The sequence below is a fragment of the Sturnus vulgaris genome, chromosome 16 (assembly GCF_052056855.1).
Source record: "Sturnus vulgaris isolate bStuVul1 chromosome 16, bStuVul1.hap1, whole genome shotgun sequence".
Lineage (NCBI taxonomy): Eukaryota > Metazoa > Chordata > Aves > Passeriformes > Sturnidae > Sturnus > Sturnus vulgaris.
This window is the reverse complement of record NC_142258.1, coordinates 14,639,821-14,663,856: the sequence shown is the minus strand read 5'-3', so window position 1 is coordinate 14,663,856 and position 24,036 is coordinate 14,639,821. Positions and strand designations below refer to the sequence as shown.

Here is a 24,036-nt window from a genome sequence, read left to right as displayed (position 1 = left end):
TCCCAGTGCTCCCAGTGCTGTCCCAGTGCTCCCAGGGACATCCCAGGGTCTTCCCGAGCTTCCCAGCACTGCCTCAGTGCTCCTAGAGGCATCCCAGTTCATCCCAGAGCTTCCCAGTACTATCCCAGTTTCTCGCAGAGCTTCCCAGTACCGATCCAGTGCCCCCCCAGAAACAGTCCATGGACACCCAGAGCTTCTCAGAGTCTCCCAGTACTACCCCAGTGCTCCCAGGGACATCCCAGTGCCTCACAGAGCTTCCCAGTACTAACCAGTACCTTCCACGGATGTACCAGTAACATCCTAGAGCTTCCCAATACAGCCCCAGTACACCCCAGGGACAGCCCGGTGCCTTCTAGGGCTGCTCAGTACCATCCCAGTGCCACCCAGAGCCCCCAGCACCACCCCAGTGACCTCTGGGGACATCCCAGTGCTTCCCAGAGCCCCCAGCACTTGCTGGTGACATCCAAGGGAGGAGACCAGAGTCAGAGCTGGAGGTACCCGGGTTTATTGGGGTCGGGGGGTGCCCCTGGCCGGGCTCCGACCCTAGAGCCCGTAGATGTTGTCCCTGTCCCTGCTGTCCCAGGCCACCAGCTCATCCCGCTGGAACCAGAAGCCAATCTCTCGCTGGGCCGTCTCCACGGAGTCACTGGCATGGACCAGGTTCCTGTGAGGGGACAGGGATGGGGACAGTGCCACGGCCCTGGGGTCCCGCCCCACGCGGCCCTACCTGGTGATGTGCACGCTGAGGTCTCCCCGGATGGTCCCCACAGTGCTGCTGTCCCCGACCATGGCCCGTATGCACCGCACCACGTTGTATCCCTCCCACACCTGCGGAACAGGGACGGCTGAGTCCCCTGCGCCCCCGCGATCCCCCCGGGACCCCCGAACTGTCCCCTCACCATGGCCACCACCGGCCCCGAGGTCATGTACGCGACGAGCGCGGGGTAGAAGGGCTTCAGCCGCAGCTGCTCGTAGTGCTGGTCCACGAGCCTCCGGTCCGCCTGAGGCAGCAGTGGTGACAGTGACAGTGACACCCGGGCAGTGTCCCCCGCCCACCCCCGCTCCCGGCTCCCCGTTCCCCGCCGGGCCCGGTACCTGGAGCAGCTTCATGGCCACCAGTTTGAAGCCGCGGCGCTCGAAGCGCTGGATGATGTCCCCCAGCAGCCGCCGCTGCAGCGCGTCCGGCTTGGCCACCACCAGCGTCTTCTCCTGCAGGGCCGGGGGCGCTGCGCGGGGCCCGCGGGTCACTGTCACCGCCGCGGGACACAGGACCCCGCCACACACGGGCACGGCGCCAGGAGAGCCCCGGGCTGTCCCCGCGGCACCACGGCCCCGAGGCTGCCCATGGGAACCCGTTCCCATCGCTGTCCCCAGCCCTGTCCCCATCCCATCCCCTGTTCCCTGGACAAGCTGTGCCTCTCAGGCTGGTGGCGTCCCAAGGGACGTGCCACAAAGCCCTGGTGGGTGTTGGGGACATGTCCGTGGCCAGGAAAGAGCCTTTAATAAGCCAGGGATGTCTGTGCCGTGTCCTGGTGCTGGGGACTCTTCCCGCCGCCCGAGGGTCCCGGGCACAGCTCTCCGCTGCTGGAGAGGAAAATCCATGGCCATGGACGCAGGGTCCGGCCCCGCTGTCACCCCGGGGACAGCAGGGTCCCAGCCCGCCACGGCTGCGCCGCAGGAGGGGACAGAAGCCCCCAAGGGACAGCGCATCCCGTCCGCTGCAGGGACAGAGGGGACAGGAAGGAAGGGAAGGAAGAGGGAGGACACTTCACTGCAATCCCAGGCTTCGGGGACCCGTCCCGGGCTGCGAGGCCGGGTGGCCCCAGAGCTGGCGGGGACAGAGCCGGATAAACCGAGCCCATGAGCTCACCCGCGTCCCCGGGCACTGCTGAACACGGCTCGGCTTTGCCAGGGTCATGCCCTGTCCTCCCTGGACAGCACCCGGGTCCCCCCGCCACAGTCCTGGGGACACTGAACCCCTTGGGACCTTCAGGGAGCGGCAGCGCCGGCCCCTGTCCCATCCCGGGACAGCAGAGCCTGGCACCGACTCCCTCCGCAAAGGGTGACAGGAGCCCGTGAGCCGCCACCCCCCGGGATGGAGGGACGGGGACACTGCGAGGGGATGAGGCACCGCGGGGACAGGATGGGAACAGCAGCTCTGAGGGACAGCACAAGCAGGGGACTGGGACGGGATGGGGAAAGGGTCCCCAGGGGCAGGACGGGGAAGGGGCTGAAGGATCCCAGGGATGGGGACCGGGTTCTCCGGAGCAGGGGTGGGGACAGGGTCCCTAGGGGCAGGACGAGGGAGGGGACAGGGTCCCCAGGGGCAGGACAGGGACGGGGCCGTGTCTCACCGGAGCCGTAGCAGCGGGGCCCGGGGGGGCTCAGGCCCGGCTGCCCCCGCGGGAGGCTCCGGGCCAGGCAGCGCCCCAGGGAGCCCATGGCGGCCCCGGCGGGTCGTACCGGGCTCGCTCGGTCTGCGGAGGCTTTAAGGGCCCGGCCGAGCCCGGGGACGGCTCAGGCTCCGTCCCTCCCCTTAAAGTAGCTGCTGGGGCCGGGCCGGGCCGCGCCTGCTCGGGATATGCCGGGATGGAGCATCCTCCCCATCCAGAGCATTCCAGCATGGAGCATCCTGACACCGAACATCCCACTTTGGATTCCCAAGCCCTGCCAGGGTGGGAGCACAGCCCACACCCATCCCGAGGGGAGCCAGGCCCTGCCAGGAGCCAAAACCTGCCTCGTGCTTTGCCCTCGATTCACCAGGCAGGGAGAGGCCGGGTCAGTCCATGCCAGGCTGAGCTGGGCACAAGGGAATCCCCAGCCCCGGGAGCAGCCAGGGCAGTGTCCCCTGTGGGGCACAGACCTGCCCTGGACACAGCAGGTGCTGGGGAAGGGCTGCAAGACCCTTGGGGCAGAGGAACTGCCCAGGTGGGAGCACCTCTGATCACTTCTCCAAGCTCCATTCCAGACCCCAGGCTGGGAAATCACTCTTTCCTGGGCTTCCCATGCACTCAGAGACACCTCGTGGGAGAGCAGCTTGACAAGTTCATGGAAGACCCTGGTTACTTTGAGTCTGTTTCCCAAATCTGTGCTGATTTGAAGGACTGAGGAGTATCCTAAGGCACACACAGGAAGAAACTGAGGGCTGGGTTTGATTCCACTCTCCCTGTTACCACCCTGCTTTCCCAAGGCACAGGGAGTGCAGGGCACAGAACACCTGCCAGAGCCTGGGGGCTCTGGGGACCTGCTGTGCTCAGCATCATGGCAAAAAACAGCCCAGGGCAAATGGATTCAACAGGTGGTGGAAAAGAGATTTTGTGCCCCCAAACAAGGGACTGGGGAAAGGCCCCTTTCCAGGGTCTGCCAGGCCAGAGGGAATGGGACAGAAGGGTGGCAAAGGGGAAAGAGGTTTTAGGACAAGGGGTAGCAGATTGGAGCCTGGACTTCAGGCATCTGGCAGCTGCACTGACCAAGGGGAAAACTTGGATTTTCACCTTCTGTCAAGCAAAGAAAGAGAAGTATGAGCCTGGAAAGCTGTGCTGGGATGAAATCCCTTCAGCCCAGCTCCAAAGGGAGCCACAGACAGGGAACTGGTGGAGGAGGTGGCTGCCAGCTTCCAGTGTCCCCCAGGGCAGCTCAGGGCAGGGCAGAGCTGCTGACAGTGCTCAGGAGCAGGGCCAGGCTGCAGGACCAGGTCTGGACCCTGCACTGGCTGTTCATGCACCCAGTTACCAGCAGGAACAATAAAGAGTCCCAGTGTCATGTGCAGACAGTGGCACTCCAAGTGTTATTCCAGGAAGGCTGGGCACAGATCATCACCCACCTCCTTCCCCTCTTCCTTCACCTTCCTTCTCCTGCATGGGCTGGAGCAGGTGAGGCAGATCCTGGGCATTTGGACTCTGCTCCAGGGCAGGGAGCCCAAACATCCAACCGCAGTCAGAGCCTGGATGCAGGGATTGCACAGATTATCCAAACAGCATCTGTCATCCCCCAGTGACAAACGTGCACAGCGAGGGGCCTTGTCCACAAAACTGAATCCAAGGAACCATAGAGTGAGTGCTGCCACACTCCAGCTTACCCCTGACACCTCCCAGCTGTCCAGGTGCAGCCACATCACACCCACATCTCCAAACATTCCTAGAACATCTCCAGGAGTGTTCCCTTCCCAGTGCCTGGTGTTGTTCCTGCCATTTCAGCTGCCCACTTAACCACAGGGAATTAAGACTGATTTCACAGAACCATGGAATGGTTTGGGTTAGAAGGGACCTTAAAGGAAGCATTCCACCCCCTGCCAGGGGCAGGGACACCTTCCACCATCCCAGGCTGCTCCAAGCCCTGTCCAACCTGGCCTTGGACACTGCCAGGGATCCAGGGGCAGCCACAGCTTCTCTGAGCACCCTGTGCCAGGGCCTGCCCACCCTCCAGGAAACAATTCCTTCTCAATATCCCATCCAGCCCTGACTTCATTCAGCCTAAGGCCATTTGCCCCTTTCCTGTCACTCCATGCCCTTGTAAGAAGTTTCTCTCAAATTTGATCTATATAAAAATTAAGACTGATTTAATACTGCTTCCTGACCAGAGACCTCAGGGAAAAGAAATCCTTCCCAGCTGCAGGATCAGAGATCCACAAGCCCCACACAGTCTGGTCCTGCCTGCCTGGTGTCTGGTGCCACTATTGGGTCACTGGTCAGAGGGTGAACTTCAGCTCCAGGCTCCCTGGGAATGGGGGATTTCTTCCTGCAGGCACTTCATGATCGATTCAGATAAGTGTGCTGGAGGGAACCAATGGATCACCACAACATGTGACAGAAAATATATGAGGAAAACAATGAGGAGACAGCAGAAGAAACAGCCACCATTGATCTGCACTTTCCAGGAGCTGCTGGACTTGCTGGGATCCTTGTTGACTGCTCCTCATTCCTGATCCTGGGAAAAGCTGTGGATCACTGCGTGTTCATTTACAGAACGACCTAGAGGGAAACTAACCCAGCCCCGAGTTATTTAAAACAACAAAGTAAGCACTTTATTCCCATTAAGCATGTTGTTTTAGTATCACAATGGAATGATGAGAAAACGTTTAAAAAAAAAACCCCAAAAAAAGTCTCTAAATCCCCGCCAACATCGGGGAGGTTTTCAAGGCAATTTAAAAACAAAGGGAGTGACAGAAGTGCCAAACCAGTCCCAACGTCAGGAGACTCCTCCTCCGAGAGCTGGGCGGGGCAGGAAGGTGGAATGACACGAAGGTACGAATGTCTGAAGTGGTCTTTGGCGCTTCTGCCTCGTGTTTGATACGGACATGATCTCTCCAGACACCTCCAGATGCAACAAAGTGCTACAGGAGCAGAGGGAAAGCCCCGGGAGAGGGATTTCCCAGCAGTCGGGATGCCCGGGGTGGGCATTAAGACACATCCTGCTGGCTCCAGCTGCGGCCTCGGGCTGGGCAGGGAGAACTCAAAGGAAGCGGTGGAGCGGTGAATCCAGGGCAGGACCCGGCCCGGGGGGACAGGGGGCGGTGGCAAACCGAAACACGGCTGTGCTCCCTGCCGAGGGGCAGCAGGAGCCCAGGGCAGTCACTACAACTTCACAGTGCCCGGGGGCAGGCTGTCGTTGCACAGTCTGTAATAGCGCAGGTCGTTCACCAGCCTGTGCACGTTCTGTGTGAACGAGGGCAGGTCCTGCAAGGGAGACAACAACAGCTGGGAACGGCCTCACACGGGGGTGACAGAGAGGGGCACGCACCCAGAGGGGGTTCACACATCAACAGATCCATCCTGACTCGGTCTGAGCACAGGGAACTGCAGTTTCTGGGGCAGAGATGGATTCTGAGCTGACTGCAGTGATCCAGGCTCTGCTCCCATCTCCAGCTTCTCATTGTGCAGTGAGGCCCAAGAGGAATGGCCATGGAATCATGGAATGATCTGGGTTGGGAAGGGCCTTAAAACTCATGCAGTTCGACTTCCTGCCATGGGCAGGGACACCTTCCACTGTCCCAGGCTGCTCCAAGCCCTGTCCAACCTGGCCTTGGACACTGCCAGGGATCCAGGGGCAGCCACAGCTTCTCTGGGCACCCTGTGCCAGGGCCTGCCCACCCTCCCAGGGAACAATTCCTTCCCAATATCCCATCTATCCCTGCCCTCTGGCAGTGGGAAGCCATTCCCTGTGTCCTGTCCCTCCATCCCTTGTCCCCAGTCCCTCTGCAGCTCTCCTGGAGCTCCTTTAGGCCCTGGAAGGGGCTCTGAGGTGTCCCTGGATCTCTCTCTCCTCCCGGTGAGCACTCCCAGCTCTCCCAGCCTGGCTCCATGGTCAGATGCAGCACTATTTCCTTGCTGTCCTCCTGCCAAGGTTCCTGGGTGTCACACAATTCCTAACAAGGGCTGATATTCCTGAAGAGCAGTTGCCTTCTAGAGCCAAGTAATTCCTAATTCCCCCAGGGTTCCATTCCGCTCCTCACTCTTGGTCTCAAATTCCCATCCCTATCCTCAGGACAGGGAGCACTCAATGGACAACCCTCAGTAAATGGAAGCCAGATATTCCACAAATTTCCTTCCCATACACGAGGGGTTTGCAGGAATTGTGAGCCTTTGCAGGTACTCTGCTGTTGTCCTTACTGTAACCCTCAAGAACATCTGGCCATCAGCTGGAGTGAGATTTAACCAAGCACCCGAGTATCCTACACGGGAAAACAATGGCAGTGTTTTCACTCCAAGGAAAACTTCCTCCAGGAAACATTCCCTGACTGCCCCAGCATCCTGCAGCCTGAGGGGTGAGACAGCAGCTCTGCTACCTGCAGTGAGGAATCCCTGGCTGGGGATTGCTGAGCAGGGAAGTGTTGGGAACAAAAGGCACTGTGGAGACATTCCCAGCTGCCTGCCAGCCTGCTCTGGGGGAGCACTGAGCATCCTGAGAGCACCACAATGCTGCAGGTCCCCTCCTTACCCTGTCCATTTTGAAATTCCTCCCCAGCACGTTCTTCTGGTTGGAGTCCACACCATCACAGCTGGCCAGGAACTCGGGCAGGAAGGCGGAGTAGAAGCCATCGAAGTCCACCGAGGCCATGTTGTAGGTGGCAATGCCGATCTCCTCCTGCAGCAGGTCGTGGGACTTGTGCACCAGCACCTGCAGCAGCACGTTCACAAACTGGAACAGCATCGTGGTCCTGAAGATCTTCTGCACAGGGAGAGGGGCACAGGGTTAGGGGACCTCACTCCTTCCACAGGAACACAGATCCAGCAAGGACAGAGCAGCCAAAGCTTCAGCGGCATCTGCAAACTCTGCTGAGCACTGAGATGATTTTCTAAGCCAAGGCAGATCAAAAATTGCTAAAATAAGCTCAGTTAGTATCAGCTTGAAAGTTAACATTGAACTTGGCCACCCTTACCTCATGGTTTGGAGTTTCAGGGACACCTCAGAGCCCCTTCCAGGGCCTAAAGGGGCTCATAGAGAGCTGGAGAGGGACCTGGGACAAGGGATGGAGGGACAGGACACAGGGAATGGCTTCCATTGCCAGAGGGCAGGGTTCCTGGGAAGGAATTGTTCCCTGGGAGGGTGGGCAGGCCCTGGCACAGGGTGCCCACAGCAGCTGTGGCTGCCCCTGGATCCCTGGGAGTGTCCAAGGCCAGGTTGGATGGGGCTTGGAACAGCCTGGGATAGGAGAAGGTGTCCCTGCCCATGGCAGGGGGGTAAAAATCAGCTTTCCAGTCCCATCCAGCCCAAATCATTCCTTGATTCCATGCTCTGACCCAAGTTTTAAGCATTGGCAAAGCCACTAGCATCAAGTCCCACCCCAATTCCAGCCAGGTGTACCCTGCACAGTGCTCTTGGGAACCAGGGAATGTGGCCAGAAGTCTGTCCCAGGCACCTGTGAACACAAAGGGCTGCCCTTCAGGTGTGACCACAGGTGAGAAACTGAAAGCTCTGCCTTCCCAGGCTGACCAGATTCCCTGGGTTCCAGATTTAATCCTTCAAGGGTAGGTTACAGGGCCTGGGGGATGGGTTCAAAGAGAGATGGAGACTCCCAGGTGGCAGTGAGCTGGGAACAGCAGATACCTGCAGCTGCCCAGGTGGGAATGCTGGAGGCACTCACTGTCCCCCTGATGATCCAAATTCCTGCTTCCCCAGACTCACCTCACTGCCACTGTGTGTTCTGTGCTTTCCCTCACTGTCAGAAAAGGGAACACATCCAGGCTTTGTTTGACTGGAGCTAGGATCCCTCCCATTCCCAGTTCCCAGTATCAGGGGGGTGGTAACTCCATTTCAACCACCTGGAGCAAGGCAACCACCCAAAGGCTGTGGCACAAAACCCCCATATCCTGACCTGGGCTTCTGAGTAGTTTAAAACCAGTCCCAGGACAGCTCCCAGCTCTTCCCATGCACAGAGAGCACAGGCTCAGGCAGGACTCACCTTGTGGTACAGCTTCTGCTTCGTGTTCAGTGTCTCCAGGTAGAAGAGGTTCTGCTTGAACAGGTGAATGTCAGGCTGCAGGAAAGACTGGCCAAATGCCTGGGAACAAAGCACAGTGGAAGGGGATGGAGACCACCACAAACCTCAGACCTGCCAGGCAGAACAGCAGCATCTTCAGCCTGACACCAGCACAAACCCCTGGGAGCCTCAGTGCAGCAAGATAACGAGACAGGCAGTTGTTCAAATCTGTGCTGCCACCAGATCCATGGCAATGACATTTTGGTGGGAACATGGGCATATTCCTGCAGAGCAGCTGCTAAGCTGGGTGCACTGAGAACAGGCAGAGCAAGCTGGCACTGGAGAGGGCCAGGGATGCTGAGCCCAGCTCCCTGGGCAGGCAGGCTGCTCAGGAAGGGCAGGGCTGCTCCTCAGGGATGTCACCTAAAGCACCACAGCAAGGGGGAACAGACAGGACACACCCCAGCGTGGGCCCTCAGCCTCAGCCAGGGGCCCAAGGTCACTGCCCTGATCTAGGATTTGGAGATGGGCCCTGGGAGCCTGTGCAGTGAAGAGCCCAGAACAAAACCTGCTGGAGCCTGAGCTGCTCTGGCAGGGCTGCACAGTGTGTGATCAAACATCTTTTCCACCCTGAACACCTCCAAAACACTGTACAGGGGATGAAAGTGGATGAGGTCAGCTCTGTACAGAGACAGGCAGCAGGATTTTAACAGTTCCCCTTCAAGGCATTGTGAACAGAAGAGTTTATTCTCCCACATGACCCATTTATTGTCAAATGGACAAAAATGACCCAGATCCCATCAAGACTGAGTCAGTTCTGGCCTTAGATCTCAGGTGGAAATCAGCATACAAACTATTAATATCACTCACACAAAGAACTGACTGTGGGAACACTTACAGAACATGAAATAAGAGTTTTGTATCAGAGCAACAAGAGCCAAGGAGTAAAACAAGCAGTGCATTATTGTCACCCAGCCTGAACTGAGATTATAACATCAACATCTTCCAGAATGAGGCATTCAAGAATTTGGAAGTGTTACACAGCTACAGGTGAGAGAGATGCTTGGACAGCCCTGCACAGGAACCAGCCTGGGCTTCATTCACACCAAAAGGCAAGGCCAGAGAGGAACATGACCCACTTGATGTCAGTGCAAGAGTTCCCTCTCCACATGTGCACCATAGGGGACCCAGTTTCTCCAGGCACTCCACAATGGGGAAACTCTCCCAAAGTCCTCTCACCTGCAGTTTAAGGTGATCTAGGAATTGCAAGGGAACTCATCTGGCCAGTTCTGACTGAGGTAACACATGGAACACAGTCATTCTTAAAAATTCCAATGTCTCAACCTGGGAAGGTTGGAGCTGGCTCTGTGCACACGCTGTCCCTGCCTTCCAGGGCCTAAAGGGGCTCCAGGAGAGCTGGAGAGGGACTGGGGACAAGGGATGGAGGGACAGGACACAGGGAATGGCTTCCCACTGCCAGAGGGCAGGGCTGGATGGGATATTGGGAAGGAATTGTTCCCTGGGAGGGTGGGCAGGCCCTGGCACAGGGTGCCCAGAGAAGCTGTGGCTGCCCCTGGATCCCTGGCAGTGTCCAAGGCCAGGCTGGACAGGGCTTGGAGCAGCCTGGGACAGTGGGAGGTGTCCCTGGACATGGCAGGGGTGGAACTAGATGGGTTTTCAGGTCCCTTCAACCCAAACCATTCCATGATTCTCTATTCTCCAGGCCAAAGTTTGTCAGGTGTTACCCCACTGACCCTTCCCTTCCCAGGGCCAGTGGTACAGCACCCAACAAGTCCAGGGAAAGCAAAAGACACTCAGGAAAACTTCCCTGCACTGGCAGCTCTCCCCAGTGCCAATCACAACACTCAGAATTAAAAGGGTCAGTGGCAGTAAATGTATTTTTATTGCAGGATAAGGCTTGCCAAGGAATTAACATTCCTTCCTCATGCCTGCATGGCTCTGTGCCTTGTGAGCTCAGCAGCTGGGTCACTCCTCAGCAACTCTCATTTTCATCTGTTTTGGGAGGGAAAACCTCACTCAAGACTCATCTAAACCCATCACCCACATGTGCCCATGTGGGATCCTCAAGAATAAAAACACTGAGGGGCTGGAGCGTGTCCAGGGAATGGAACAGAGCTGGGGAAGGGGCTGGAGCACCAGGAGAGGCTGAGGGAGCTGGGAAAGGGGCTCAGCCTGGAGAAAAGGAGGCTCAGGGGGAACCTTCTGGCTCTGCACAACTCCCTGACAGGAGGGGGCAGCCGGGGGGGTCGGGCTCTGCTCCCAGGGAACAGGGACAGGATGAGAGGGAACAGCCTCAAATTGTGCCAAGACAGATTGGATATTGGGAAAATTTCTTCATGGGAAAGGTGGTCAGGCACTGACACAGCTGCCCAGGGCAGTGGTGGGATCCCCATCCCTGCAGGGATTTAAAAGCCATGTGGATGTGGCACTTGGAGACATGTTTTAGTGGTGGCCTTGGCAGTGCTGGGGGAATGATTGGACCCAATCTCACAGGGCCTTTCCAGCCTGGATGATTCTGTGATTCCATGTTTAACACACTGCCCCAAGCAGCATGAGCTCCCCTGCAGGACAGGTTCTGGGCAATGGTGGGAAGGGGTGAGTTACCTGCATGATGGCACTGAACTGGGCTTCATTCTCCATCTGCTCCTCTGCCACTCCCCTCTGGACACTGGCCAGCACACTGGATTTGAAGAAGTACCTCCAGTTGTGGTGCAGGACCCGGAAGAGCAGCTCAAACAGCTCTGCTTTCACATCAGGGGATGAGCGCTGCAGGAGAGGGGACAGAGCTCAGGGCAGGCCCAAAGTAGGCCCAGGGCAGGCTCAGGTCAGGCCCAGAGCAGGCCCAGGGCAGGCTCAGGTCAGGCCCAGGGCAGGCCCAGAGCAGGCCCAGGGCAGGCTCCTCTGCTGGGATCCCACCCCAAACCCTGGGTCCCACCCATCCACTGCTTTGCAGCCAAACATCAAAGCACTTCTAAGGCAGCACCAGACCCAGCAGCTGTAGGGTTGTGCTGAAATCACATCACTGACTCTGAGTTGTACCTCCTGCTGTGACCACCTCCCTAATCTTAGCTTCTCTTGAAATCCCTGACAAAATCCTCCACCTACCCTGCTTCCAATCCCACTGACAACTCCCTCACAGAGTGTTTACCCTCCACACTTGCAGCTCTTGGAAAGTCAAAGCTTCACTGCTGCCACCTCCCCAGCAATCCTATCCTTTCCTGTTTCCTTTCCTTTTCCCTTCCCCTTGGAGAGCTGCCCTACCTCTGCAATGATGGGGTACACCTGCTCCATGCACAGCGAGATCACACTGGGCAGGAAGGGTTTGAACACCTGGCCTGGCTCCTGCACCACCACCTGCAGGATCTTCAGGAACTTCTCCACCACCCGGCAGCCAGTGCTGCCCTCGTGGAGGATGCTCTCTGCCAGCTGCTCCCTGGAACACAAACAGACATTAGGAACATTCCCAGAGATCCAAAGGCTCTGCCAGCTGCTCCTCAGGACACAAAAAGGCATCAGGAACATTCCCAGAGATCCAAAGGGCTCACCTGGTTTACTGGAAAATAGGTGATGCCTCTAAAATGCTCAGTTAATGCTGGCAAAGTACATGAAGCCACAGAAGGCTTCATAGAGGTTGTGACTGAGGGTTGACAGATCCCCCTCACCAACAAAAGATGAGTGAGGGGACACTCTCAGCCCTTGGGCAGGAGCTAAGAGGGAATGGGAGAGTCCAGTTCAACACCTCACACAGCCAGAAAGTCTGTGGGAGAGCTGGAATTCACAATGGCAGGTACGACTGATGAGCATGCACTGGGGCTCTCTAGACTTGGAAGTGTTTTCCTCAGATTCAGCCCTGGGATGTGACAAAAGTCTGGCCACAAAGGCTGGAAACAGCCCACTTTAGGGACAAGGACCAACTGGCTGAGCAGCTCCTAAAATAAACCATCCTGAGGGGTAAGAAAGAAGTGACCAGTGCTGGGCAGTACCTGGTGAACATGTTCAGGAAGGTCTGTATGATCTGCTCAGTGAAAGGCACTCCCATCTGCACCCTCAGGCCTTGGAACAGGGTGAGGAAGAAGCTCAGCATCTCATCTGTCACATCTAAGAGAAAAGAAAAGCAAAAAGAACATGTTAAGGAAACATCCAAGTGCATCAGTAAGTCTTTTATGTTTCAGTCTGAAGTTTGCTCCTCCTGTTCAGGGAACTCCATTTACTCTTGGGAATTTACCAACAGGGTTGTCTGAGAGACTGAAACCATCAGCTGGTTCCTACAGGGCTTCAAGATTGTTCATCCCCTTCCAAAACCTGCCAGGGGTGACAAGCACCCAACCCCTCAGAACAACCACAGTCCTGCCAGCAGAGCCTCAGTGTGCTCAGAGTGCTGGGAGAAAGCTCAGGGGCAGCTCCAGGCCCATCTCCAGTTCTCACTGCTCACACAGGGTTAACAGGAAACGCCAGGAAATCCAAAACACCCACACAGCTCGGGGTGGAGGAGACAGAATCCAGCTTGTTTTCTTGGCAGGAACTGAGAAGACCCTTCTATCTTCAGAAGTGAGCACGTGGTGATGCAGTGAGCTGATCAGCACCCAGCTGATCCTTCCTCCATGCCAATAAAGACTGGATAACCAAGCTGGAGCTGCTCAACTCTTCCCTCATCACACAGCCTTTGATAGCCAAAAAATTGCTATTGATGAGGCTGCCAGCCTGTTCTGAGCACAACAGCTCCCTAGAGTCACAGCACCTTTGCTGCTGCTTGGATCCTCTGCATTTCACTGCTTTTGTCTCCCCTCAACCCCCAACACTGAGAAAATCCCATCCAGCTCCAAGTGGCACAAGAGGAAGCACCCTGATGTGACCCAAAATACAAGCTGCTGGTCACAAGGCTGCCAAGTGGCAGTCCTGGTTCCATCTCAGGGAAAAAAATCCCCAAATCTCACATCATTTGACCCAATCTGATGACAACTATTCCTCTTAGTCTTCAAGCTTCTGCAGAGAATGTAAATGGCGAATACAGCCAGAGAGGCTATGTTAAAGCTTTTTTTTTTTTTTGTGCTCAGGACCAGCTGCTCTTTGAAACCGAGACAATCCTGCCTGGATCCTGGCTGGCAGGGATGTCCCTTCCCTGCTGTGGTTCAGCCCAGCTCTCCCAGCAAACCCACACACTCCACACCCACACCACAACTCTGTGCTGCTGCTCTGGGTGTTACCAGGAGCTCAGAAAGCTACTCACAGCATGACCCCTGGCCTGAGGTTATACCTGACTGATGAATGAAAGCTGGGAAGAGGGCTAGTGAGACCTGCACGGATTCTTGCAGCGACTGATAACAGATCTGCCGGGACTTGGTGGATTCTCCAGAGACACTTTCTACAATGTCTTCCAGAACGCTCAGTGTCTGGTGGATGATCACTTTGGCTGCAAAACAAGAGGAGTGATGCTTCTTGCATGTATCAAAACTGCTCACAGGTAAGAGGAAGAGGAATTAAGCTCACACACAGAGTAATTAAAACAACTGATGTATGACATTGCAGATTTCTGAATGATTTCTAAAGTGATCCTCAATGAAAAAAAAAAAAAATCACCCAACACCAGGCCCAAAGCATATACAGCAGTTACCCTGCAAAGAGTTTCCTTGCATTCCTCCTATATAAACAAACCCTCCCCAATACTTCCCAAGTCTGGAATGAATTCTGATTTTCCCCCTTCATTTTTTACAACCACAATCTTCATTAACGCTGCTTCCAGCCAGTATTTCTACTACTACACCACGAGGCTGTTCAGTATTCCCAATGCAATCCTTGTTATCCCAACCCTGATCCCACCTTCCTTAGGAAGACAGCACTTTAATGGAAGAGTTTACAGGTGACCTGGGATGAGAGTGCCCTGTACAGAGCAGCAAAGCCTCTAAAAAACAGAAGGAAAACACAACCTGCTCCTTTCTCCCCGTACGCAAAACGGTTTCTCGGCCAAAATAATTACTGGCAGATCAGCTGAATGACACTCCCAGAGCAGCAGGAGTGAGCAGGACACTGGCACTTACTGTCCTCCAGCTGCACCTTCCTCTGGGGCAGGCTGGCCGTGGCCTTGAGCTGGCGGTAGTCCCTGGTGAGGGCGGACACGAGGCTGGCGTGGTTGGTGGAGCGCACGGCCCACTGCTGCTCACTCTCGGGCAGGTTGGGCCAGGGCAGCAGCAGCACGTTGGACAGAGCCCTGCACACCAGCACCTGGGCCTGGGAGGGACAGGAATCACAGCCATGGGAAGAGTCATGGGATGGCTTGGGTGGGAAGGGAGGTTAAAGCTCATGGTGTACCGCACATCTCTGATGTGTCAGAGGCTCTGGATGGGCTCTGCAGAGCTGCTTGCACACTGAGGATGGATTGCAGCTCCCAAAACACCCAACACCTGAGCTCCTGGTACCCACTATGAGATATGGGAACAGAAAGCCACCTACAAGGGCCCACAGAGCACCAGGGCTGGACTGACAGCAGAACCATTGAAGCTTGGAATGGTTTGGGTTGAAGGGACTCTAAAGGTCACATAGTTCCAACTCCCTGCCATAGGCTTCCAGCAGATCAGTCCAGCCTGGCCTTGGACACTTCTAGGGATGGGGCAGCTATAGCTTCTCTGGGCAACATTAAGCAGAGACAAAGTTTTAACTTTTTTTCTGAGTGAATTTTTGCTAGAGCACAAGCCTGGAGTGAAGTGACATTTTATGGCCGTCCAAGACACCAACAGTGCTCACTGTTCAACTGCAGAACACGAGCTCAAGTGAAAACTACAGCTCTGCAAAGAGAGAGAGAAGCAAAGCTCCAGGATTTAAGGCCTGGAAGCAGCTCCCAGCTCTGTCAGCTCTTCCTTGCAGCAGTAAATCTCTGGTGTTTATAAAAACAAAGACGATTTTACTTTCATTACTCCTTGTCTGGTTTACACCCTGAGCTTCTGCCCTTGTGCAGCACTTTGTGCTTCCCTGCCAGCACACAACACAATCATATCCCAGCACTGTGGCTTTTAGTGCTATAAATGGAAAGTATTTATATTATTTACATTGCTTCTGCAACATAAACACTTGAGTTTCACAAAAAACTCTTTGTGTAGGTCAGAATCAACGTGCCTGTACTGCAAAGATGATGCAGAACTGGGGACGGTGTCAACAAATGAGAAACTCATCAGATCTAAGAGGTGCAATTGTGTTTTTTCCTCGAAACAGATCATTAATTACAAACAGTATCACTGTAATTTGTGGATATCCACAATACAAAGATGATTGCTGCCTCTCCACTCGATTGTTGAGGTTACCCCTCACCACCTGAGGCACCCAAGGACAGCTGATTGCCAGGTGAGACAGCTCTGGGCCCACTGACCTTGTCGGGGAGGCGCTGGGCAGAGGTGTCAGTGATCCTGTTGAACACTTTCTGCACGGCTGGGATGCTGATCAGGAACACTGGGCGCACCGTGGTGGCCAGGGACACCAGCAGGTGGCACGCAGAGAGCAGCAACTTCTCCTGCACCTGAGACACAGAGGGGAGGTCAGGCTGCCCAGTCCCACCAGCACACACAGCCAGGGTCAGCTCACTGAGCTGCCAGGACCTGGGGCTGCACCCAGAGGGGGTCAGGCTCTGCACACACAGCCAGGGACAGTTCACTGAGCTGCCAGGACCTGGGGAGGTGTAGCCGGGGGGGGTCAGGCTCTGCTCCCAGGGAAAAGGGACAGGATGAGGAAACGGCCTCAAGCTGGGACAGGGGAGGTTTAGATTGGATTTTGAGAAAAGTTCTTCATGGGAAGAGTGGTCAGGCAGTGGTGGAGTCCCCATCTCTGGAGGGGTCTAAAAGCTGTGGAAATATGGCATTTGGGGACATGGGTCAGTGGTGGCCTTGGCAGTACTGGAGGAATGATTGGACTCAATCTTACAGAGCTTTTCCTAAACAATTCTATGATTTATTTGTCAACCAAATAGCTGAATTCCCTTAATACCATGAGAGAGACTCCCCTGCTTTCAAGCCATAAAAGCATTAGTCTGGGTTTAAAAGCCTTTCAGCTGCTTATGCTTAGCCTGAGCCCCAGTACTGTCAGGACACTTCCCGTGGATCTGGGATGCAGCCCCAGCTCCCAGCCTGTCCCAGCTGAGCAGAGTGCAGCCCCCAGCCCCCAGGGGAGCCAGGGGGGCAGTACCTTGGAGCTGATGAGGGGGGTGATGGCCTCCAGCGCCGTGGACACCAGGGAGATGAACTGCTCGGGGTTCTGCCGGTGCACCTCGCTGTAGAACTGGGCCAGCCAGTGAGCGTAGGCCTGCAGGGCTGCCAGCGACTGGGCGTGCCTGGGGACAGCAGGGGACACAGTCAGCACCATAATGGCACACAGGAGTGGTGTTTTGGGCAAATCTGGCAGCGTGGTTTGTTAAAAATCCCCACTGCTTTTTGGGACCCACCAAGATAAAGGTGTGAATTGATAAAGCCAAGTTATCACCAGCTGGTGCTTGACTGTAACCACACTTCATAATCACACTTTTATCACGTGAAGATTGAGCCAGGACATTTCAGGTGTCCCCCAAATGTGTGACAGTGTTGCTTTCTCAGGCAAGCATTAGAAAATGGATCACAGGTTTCTTCAGGGACAGGGAAAAGGGTGAATCCTTGCTGACAGATCATGGAAAACACCTCCCCAATTACTGTAAACCAGAAAAACCATTAAAACATCACCTGCACAAATTTCAGCGCCATTAACTTGGGACTGATAGGAGAAATCCCATTAGTTAAACAGTGATATGATAAAATCTAGAGGGTGTCTTCAAGGACCTGCTGAAGGTGCAATTCCAAACCAGAACAAGTGTTCAAACCTTAAATTCTGCTCACAGAACTGGGAACAGGTTTGTGCTGCACAGCCTCAGCAAGGGAGGGTCCCTTAAAATCTGTCCCAGAGGTGATGTGTGACCAGCAGCACCAAGATTTCACACAATGTCAGTGCCTGGATGGCAGGCAGTTGTTTGTCCCAGAAATGACTTGCACAGCTGCCAGGCTTATGTTTGTCTTGGAAGACAAGGATTTGAAACCCTCAACTGGGAAAAACCTCTTTTACCTGAGGCACAGATCTGCCTTCGGTAGCAAAAAATCCATCAATTGGATTTATAAATAAACTACACACTCCACAGTGGATCCATTTCTTTAAAATATCACTGTTGTAACACTTATTTCCTCATTAATTACCCTGCTTTTACAGCCACCAGCACAGGGCACAATCCCAGTTTGCTCTCAGAGCTGATTTAAGGGACATTTTTCCTTTTCAGCACAAACATGTTTTCCCATAAATGACTTGGGTACTTCCATTAGAGGAAAGACTGATCTAAAATACTGGCAGCAGCCATGACTTTCATCAGCTGAAAAAAGGTGTTTTCTTGGGGAGCTGCCAACAGCTGGAGAGGCTGTTTCTCAATATGTGCCAAGGAGGGGTCTGAGCAGCAGATGCAGGAGATCCAAGCCTTCCCCACCCTGGGAGTGCCCAGTTTGGGGCACCCCACACTCACACATCGATGAGGTCGGGTTTCAGCACGGAGGGGACGGCAGTCTCGATGTTGTACAGTTTGATTTGGGATCCATACAACGTCACCTTCACCAACCTGGAGGGGCAAAACCACGTGGCAGTGCAAAGAGATTGTACAAATCTGCTCCAGCATCTGGTCTAGTGCAGCTCTTCCCCAGTCTAGGTCAATATTTAGCTAATACACAAATGAGATTTTGACCATTCAGCTTGAAATAATTCAGAGCCTACTGTACTGTTTGGGATAAAATGGAGCAAGTCAGATGGCCCTGCACAGAAATGAAAACACAAAACCTAGGTAAAGGCCTGAAATTCTGCCATTTGTAACCATGTGCTAATTAAGTATCTTGGAGAGGAAGAATAAAATGTTTGCCCTTTCAGCTTTTACAGGTATTTTCATTTAAGAGAAGAATCATGGAGTTATCCAGGCTGGAAAAGACCTTGAAGATCACAAAGTCAAAGGAGCTTTTGGTGATTTAGTGTTTTGAAAGATACAACTCCAGTCAAACTCTATGTGTTATTTAATTGCCTCACAAATGCAGATGCTGGAACACAAGTCCCTCAATGTTTTCAAGTGATTGAATTTATCTCATTCCACCCCTGCCATGGGCAGGGACACCTCCTACTGTCCCAGGCTGCTCCAAGCCCTGTCCAGCCTGGCCTTGGACACTGCCAGGGATCCAGGGGCAGCCACAGCTTCTCTGGGCACCCTGTGCCAGGGCCTGCCCACCCTCCCAGGGAACAATTCCTTCCCAATATCCCATCCAGCCCTGCCCTCTGCCAGTGGGAAGCCACTTCCCCTGTCCTGGCACTCCAGACCATTGTAAATGGTCTCTCTCCATCTTTCCTGATGGCTCCTTCAGTTACTGGAAGGGGTAATCAAGTCACCCCTGAGCTGTTTCTTTTCCAGGTTGAAACAATCCAAATCCCAGCCTGGCTCTAGAACAGAGGGGCTCCAGCCCTTGGAGCATCTCCATGGGCTCCTCCAGACTCTCTCCAGCAGCTCCACATCCTTCCTGTGCTGGGCCCCAGGGCTGGGGCAGCTGTGCAGGTGAGGTCTCACCTGAGCAGAGGTGCAGGGGGCAGAACCCCAACTCCTGGTGCCCACACTGGGGCTCGGCCCAGCACACACTGTTGGCTTTATAATCCACATTTTGGCCATCAAATTCCTTACACCTCAATGTCCTCAGGCCAAGGGGAGGCAGAAAGAAGCCCTGTTTGTCACTGTGCCTGCAGAGGTGACAGCAGCTGTGATGCCTAAAGAGGCTCCCTGGAACAGAGGCTGGACAGTGTTAAAGGAATGAAGCAGGGATTTATGAAAAGGCCTTTAAAGGATACACCTTGGGCAGCACAGGAGCCTGCTGTGGCTACACCCAAGATGGACCTAAAATGGTTTTCACACTTTTCTAAGTTTTGATCCATTTCCATATTGGAGTTCCTTGCCCAGTCCCAGCTCCAGGTTCTGCAGTCCCATCCTCCCAGATTCTCTCCTCAATTCGCTGCTGTTTGCATTTTTGGGGCTGAAACTGCAGCGTGGCCTTGATTCTGGGGCTGGAAAAGGATTGTTTTGTGTGCCTGAACTGTGAGGGAAATTGCTAACACTTTATATGAAGTTCAGAGTCACACACCAATGCAGTACAGAATCTAGAAAATATGAAATGTAAAACTTAAGGCATCAGCTGTGTTGGAACCCTGAAGGTTGGGAGTTTTGAACTTCCTGTGCTTTCTGACACTGACCCTCAAAAGAACACTGCTTTTGACTTGAGGCCTTGGAGAAGGCTTCCAAAATTGGGTGATGGAGTTAGAATCACTGGGTGTAGTTTGAATTAGAAGTGTGAATATCACATGGTGAAAGGTTTGGAATTTGGGGTTTTAGAACACAGTAATAGGCATGGGACAAGCTGGAGGTTCTGGGATATTGTCTCTTCTTCCTTTTTGTTCCTTCTTCATCTTAGTTTTAGGTGGAACTTTGTAAATTGGATTGAAGGTACTGCAGTGCTGGTCACAGGTGTTTGGTCATTGAGGCAAAAGTATAAATAACATAGATGTTGTTAGCTTTTAATTGGATAGTTAGCCTTTAAAAGGCCTTGTAACTAGTGAGATACACTGACATTTTCTTGCTTTTAGCTTGTTAGCTAGAAGTGCTGTAAAACTCTCTGTACTATAGATAAGAACTAATAAACAACTGAGTCCCAACACAAAAATCCATCTCTCATGCTTCAATCCTGACTCTGAGTGAAGGCAGAAGAAAAAAGAACATAAGCACTAATATTTGGAGTTGCTAATACAGCTGTACCCTGTGGGAAGACAGGCTGAAAGGATAGTACAGGAGGTAATTCTCTTGATGAATTACACCTATACTGATTGCTGAGGAGTGGAAACATCTGTGCCTGCCCAATGAGTTTGGGTGCTATTTGGGGTAGCTGGCCACAGGTTGTAGTTTGTGTTGGGGCTTGAGAGTCTGCTGTAGTTTGGGATGGAGTGTGCTGGCTGTGCTGTGAGGAGGAAGGGACATGTGGTTGTGTGAGGGACAGTCAGGGTAAGGGGGACAGGAAAGGGACAGGCTGGGGTTTAGTCAGTCATGCAGAGAGGAGAGGAGGAGTCAGAGCTGTGTGGAGAAGGAGTCAGAGTTGTCAGAAGGCCACTGAAAGAAGGCATGAAAAGCTTTCTAATAAAGAGCTGGTGGTGATGCCAGTCCAGTCTGCCTGGACAGAGCTGTGCCAGTCCAGTACCCACCTCTCCACCACGGTGAGGGCATCGTTGAACCTGGCAGCAAACACGTCCCCAGTGAAGTACTCGGCCAGGCGGCCCACGGCCTGCAGCAGCGAGCTCAGGTCCCTCAGGGAGCAGTGCAGCCTCCTGCAGTCATTCTCTGCTGTGATGTTCAGCCTGTGACCTGCAGTGACACCACAGCCACACATCAGTTTTCTCTGCAGCTGCCCCCAGAGCTGGGAATTCCTGCTCGTGCAAGGGAAAAACTCCCCAGCTCTGATGGATCCCTGCAGCTCTTGGGGATGGGAAGCCTGTGACAAAGTGACAGGAAATGTAAAGTTTATTCTAATTACATGACAAGAATTCTGAAATTAGCTTGGCACTGGGTCACAGGTCAGATGGCAGCACTCGAGCCTGGAAAGAAATCTCAGCTCTTCTGACAACACTGCAAAGGTTGATGAAGATGTCAGTGACTATTTCAGCCTTCTACACCTTTATTTCCTTCTGCATGGTGTAATTCCTGCACAAACAGAAGCCCTTCTGTTTTCTGCTGCCATCAGGAGCATTCCCAGCTCTGGAGAAGGTGGTTTTCCACATGGAGAAGGCAGTTTTCCACACTCCCTCTGCTGGCTACAGTTCCAGTGATCCAGCAGCAGATTTGGGACAGAGAATTTGTGACTTCACTTCTGATGTGAGGTGTGTTGTGCACTTCTGTATTTCTCAGGCACAAGAAACAATCTGCTAAGGAGATTTTCCAGCCCCACACAATCCTCCTGCTGCTCAGGTGTGGATACCTAGGCTCAAACATTCCAGAGCTTCTACTAAAAAAGCAAGTATGTTCTGCAACACCACCTTTTGAAGAAAATCAGATTTTCTTTCCACTGACTGTATTTCATCTCAGCTCAAGCTTTCAGCAACAACCTCTCCATTTTGTGCCATCAATACAAACACACCATCCTGTGCCACGTGCTCTGGGATGGGCAGGAAGTTGGATCAGAGGCTCACTCCTGGTCTCTTCCAACCCAATCCATTCTGGGATTCTGTGCCACCACCCAGGGCTCAATCCAGAGCTGCAGCTGAGCTGCTGATCCAGCCCCCAGGACAGCTCCTAACACAGGCTGGTGCCACTGCACTAAACCTCTACACATTGCTTATCCTAGGGCTGAAATGATCCTGAAACTGGGAATATTTTTTCTAGAACTGGCTATACAACAGTCACCATTCTGCCATGTCCAGCAGTGTTGCAAATGTGACAGATTGCTTTCCTGGTCACATCAGGGAATTTCAGTATTACCACAACCTCCCCTCAGGCAGATCTCCCTATTATTGCTTCCCTTGTTTCTCAGGAAGGAGCTGTAGCATTTGGTGCTGCACACCTGTCTTAACACTTCTGGTATCTTCATTTCAAACACCAGAACAAGGGGAGAACCAAGCCAGTAAGAATAAATCACATTATAAGATTTGTCTGCTGCTGGAGTTTAACTCCTGAGCCATAAGACACCACACAGGTTCTGATCAACTGAATATAGAAAAATCAATACCAAAGCACATCTAGAGAGGTTTTGCAGTGATGACAGAGGGAGGAGCAGTGGTAGGGGGTGCTTATTACCTGTTCCTGAAGTGACCACGAACTGCTGGAGCCCCAGATACACTTCCAGGTTATCCTGCAGAACGGGAAACTGCAAGAGAGAAAAACTGATTGTGATCCTGGGGCTTGGCAGACCCAACTACTGACTGCTCTGCCAGAGCAGAGTTCTCTCATTTCTCCCCACTGCCTTCAGACAGACATTTGGAGGAAGGGCAGGATGGGCTCTGGGCTGATCCTGCATCCCACAACTTCCCAGGTCCTGACAGCTGTCAGGAAAACAAAAATCACTTCCCTGTGGCAGCTCTCCTCTGCCTCTAACCCCAGCAATCAGCCTGACAAGAGAATGGTCTGGCAGTGGAAATGGGGGCACAGCTGGAGGTACAGCCCAGGCCAAGGAGCAGAGGAGTGGCAGAGTCTGAAGTGCAGGAGATCTGTGCTCACCCCCCTCACCTTCTCAAAAGGTGATACTTAAAAATCTCCCAAAATATTATTTAACCAGAAAGTTGCTTCAGTGCCTCTACCAGGGTACAGAAGGGAAGCAATGCAGCACTCTGCCAGCAAGCTGTAGGCTGCAGCAGCTAAAATTCCATGGGGAAAACAGCCAAAGGAATAAACACCACAGTCCTCATGCACCCCAGTGTGGGAGCAGAGTGTCAGCCCAGCTCCATCACTCAGCAGTGACAGCAAACATGCCAGCTCCTGCTCATCCTTCAGCTGAGGAATATTCCTCAACCCAATCAGCCTGGCACAGCTCTGTTTAATTTCTTTTGGGGAAAATGGTTGAAATTGGTGGTTGGTTTTATGGAAGTTCTCTCACCCATGAGCTTAAGGAGCTGTAGCCTTTCCTTGCCCAGCCTGGGATGGAGCAATGGCAGCTGCTGCCCACTGCTTTCATTATTTGCCACTGCTAAAACTCCTAAACTAACCACTGCACCCACCAGCCCTGCAGCCACTGGGAAAAGCACAGGGAACTGCTTGAGAGCCTCCCACATTCCCCAGTCCACAAGAAGGAACAATGCAGAGCTCAGGAAAACACTCCCTACTCTGCATCCAACATGCTGTGCCTAATTAACAGTGCAGTGTCTTTGCATAACTGCCTGAGGGGAGTTTAAAAAACCACAGAGCCTTCCTCATGGGAATGTGTTACTCCAAGGAAGCCACATGCTCTGCTCCATCTGATCCATCTGCTCCCTGAAACACTGCTCCACTCCTTGGTGCCTCCTGCTGACTCACACCAAAGCTGCACAGCAGCCTCTGCTTTTGTTCCCTCCTTCTAGTGACAGGCTTCTGCTTCTCTGCTTCAGGAAAAATAGCAATTGCAAATGCACTTCAGGTCAGGCATCTTCTGCCTCTGCAGCAGCCCAGTTTTCTCTGCTTCTTGGGAATACAATCCAGAGGTCGAGGTGTGCAGTGTTCCCAGTAGGATTAATCCACTGCTGTTCTTTCTCTGCTTCCTCACCCAGGAAAACCCCACCTGGACTGCTCTGAATTCTGGGCTACATTTCTATCCTCAAGATCTCCTCCCCAAAATTGTTATGATGCTACAAATCCGGACAACTTTTACACCCCCAAAGGCAGTGACAACAGCTGAAGAGAAGCACTTATCCAGGTCAAATCTGCTTCCCAAAAGCCCAAGGCCTCTTTCCAGCATTTTTATCTAGCCTCTAATTAAAATAAAGATTCTACTCTCTTTAAAGCCCTAATAATGACACTTATCTGCCCAATTCACAGCCCTGCCTCCGAGATAAAGGCCAAGACAAACTGCACA

At 53.5% G+C, this 24,036-nt stretch overlaps 2 protein-coding genes across 3 annotated transcripts in view; both read right to left on the bottom strand.

Annotated features, from left to right (window-relative positions):
* Positions 1-489: 489 nt before the first annotated feature.
* LOC106860623 (nucleoside diphosphate kinase D, mitochondrial-like) lies at positions 490-2,457 on the bottom strand. Its single transcript, XM_014888536.2, has 5 exons — positions 2,355-2,457; positions 1,096-1,226; positions 900-1,001; positions 728-828; positions 490-664 (listed from the first exon to the last, which is right to left on the bottom strand). Exons 1-5 carry the CDS (start codon positions 2,440-2,442, stop codon positions 544-546), a joined length of 543 nt encoding a protein of 180 aa, XP_014744022.1. The 5' UTR covers positions 2,443-2,457; the 3' UTR covers positions 490-543.
* Positions 2,458-4,997: 2,540 nt separating this feature from the next.
* XPO6 (exportin 6) overlaps positions 4,998-24,036 on the bottom strand; it is a 57,304-nt gene continuing 38,265 nt past the window's right edge. For both annotated transcript variants that reach the window (XM_088174607.1, XM_088174606.1), the window contains exons 12-24: positions 22,290-22,359; positions 20,705-20,864; positions 17,955-18,047; positions 16,607-16,751; positions 15,798-15,944; positions 14,476-14,665; positions 13,695-13,850; positions 12,424-12,538; positions 11,702-11,873; positions 11,045-11,206; positions 8,402-8,500; positions 6,937-7,167; positions 4,998-5,675 (exon numbers count right to left, since the gene is read on the bottom strand). In XM_088174607.1, the coding sequence (XP_088030733.1) occupies positions 5,574-5,675; positions 6,937-7,167; positions 8,402-8,500; positions 11,045-11,206; positions 11,702-11,873; positions 12,424-12,538; positions 13,695-13,850; positions 14,476-14,665; positions 15,798-15,944; positions 16,607-16,751; positions 17,955-18,047; positions 20,705-20,864; positions 22,290-22,359 (1,842 nt within the window). In that variant the 3' untranslated portion in view covers positions 4,998-5,573. The remainder of the gene's footprint in view (positions 5,676-6,936; positions 7,168-8,401; positions 8,501-11,044; positions 11,207-11,701; positions 11,874-12,423; positions 12,539-13,694; positions 13,851-14,475; positions 14,666-15,797; positions 15,945-16,606; positions 16,752-17,954; positions 18,048-20,704; positions 20,865-22,289; positions 22,360-24,036) is intronic.

What these genes read in the sequence shown, in the direction of transcription:
- LOC106860623 (XM_014888536.2), bottom strand. Translation starts at nt 2,442, where the DNA reads ATGGGCTCCCTGGGGCGCTGCCTGGCCCGGAGCCTCCCGCGGGGGCAG. An exon ending in TGGCCATGAAGCTGCTCCAG is followed by an intron (nt 1,002 to 1,095) that starts GTACCGGGCCCG and finishes CTGCTGCCTCAG; the next exon opens with GCGGACCGGAGGCTCGTGGA. An exon ending in CTCAGCGTGCACATCACCAG is followed by an intron (nt 665 to 727) that starts GTAGGGCCGCGT and finishes GTCCCCTCACAG; the next exon opens with GAACCTGGTCCATGCCAGTG.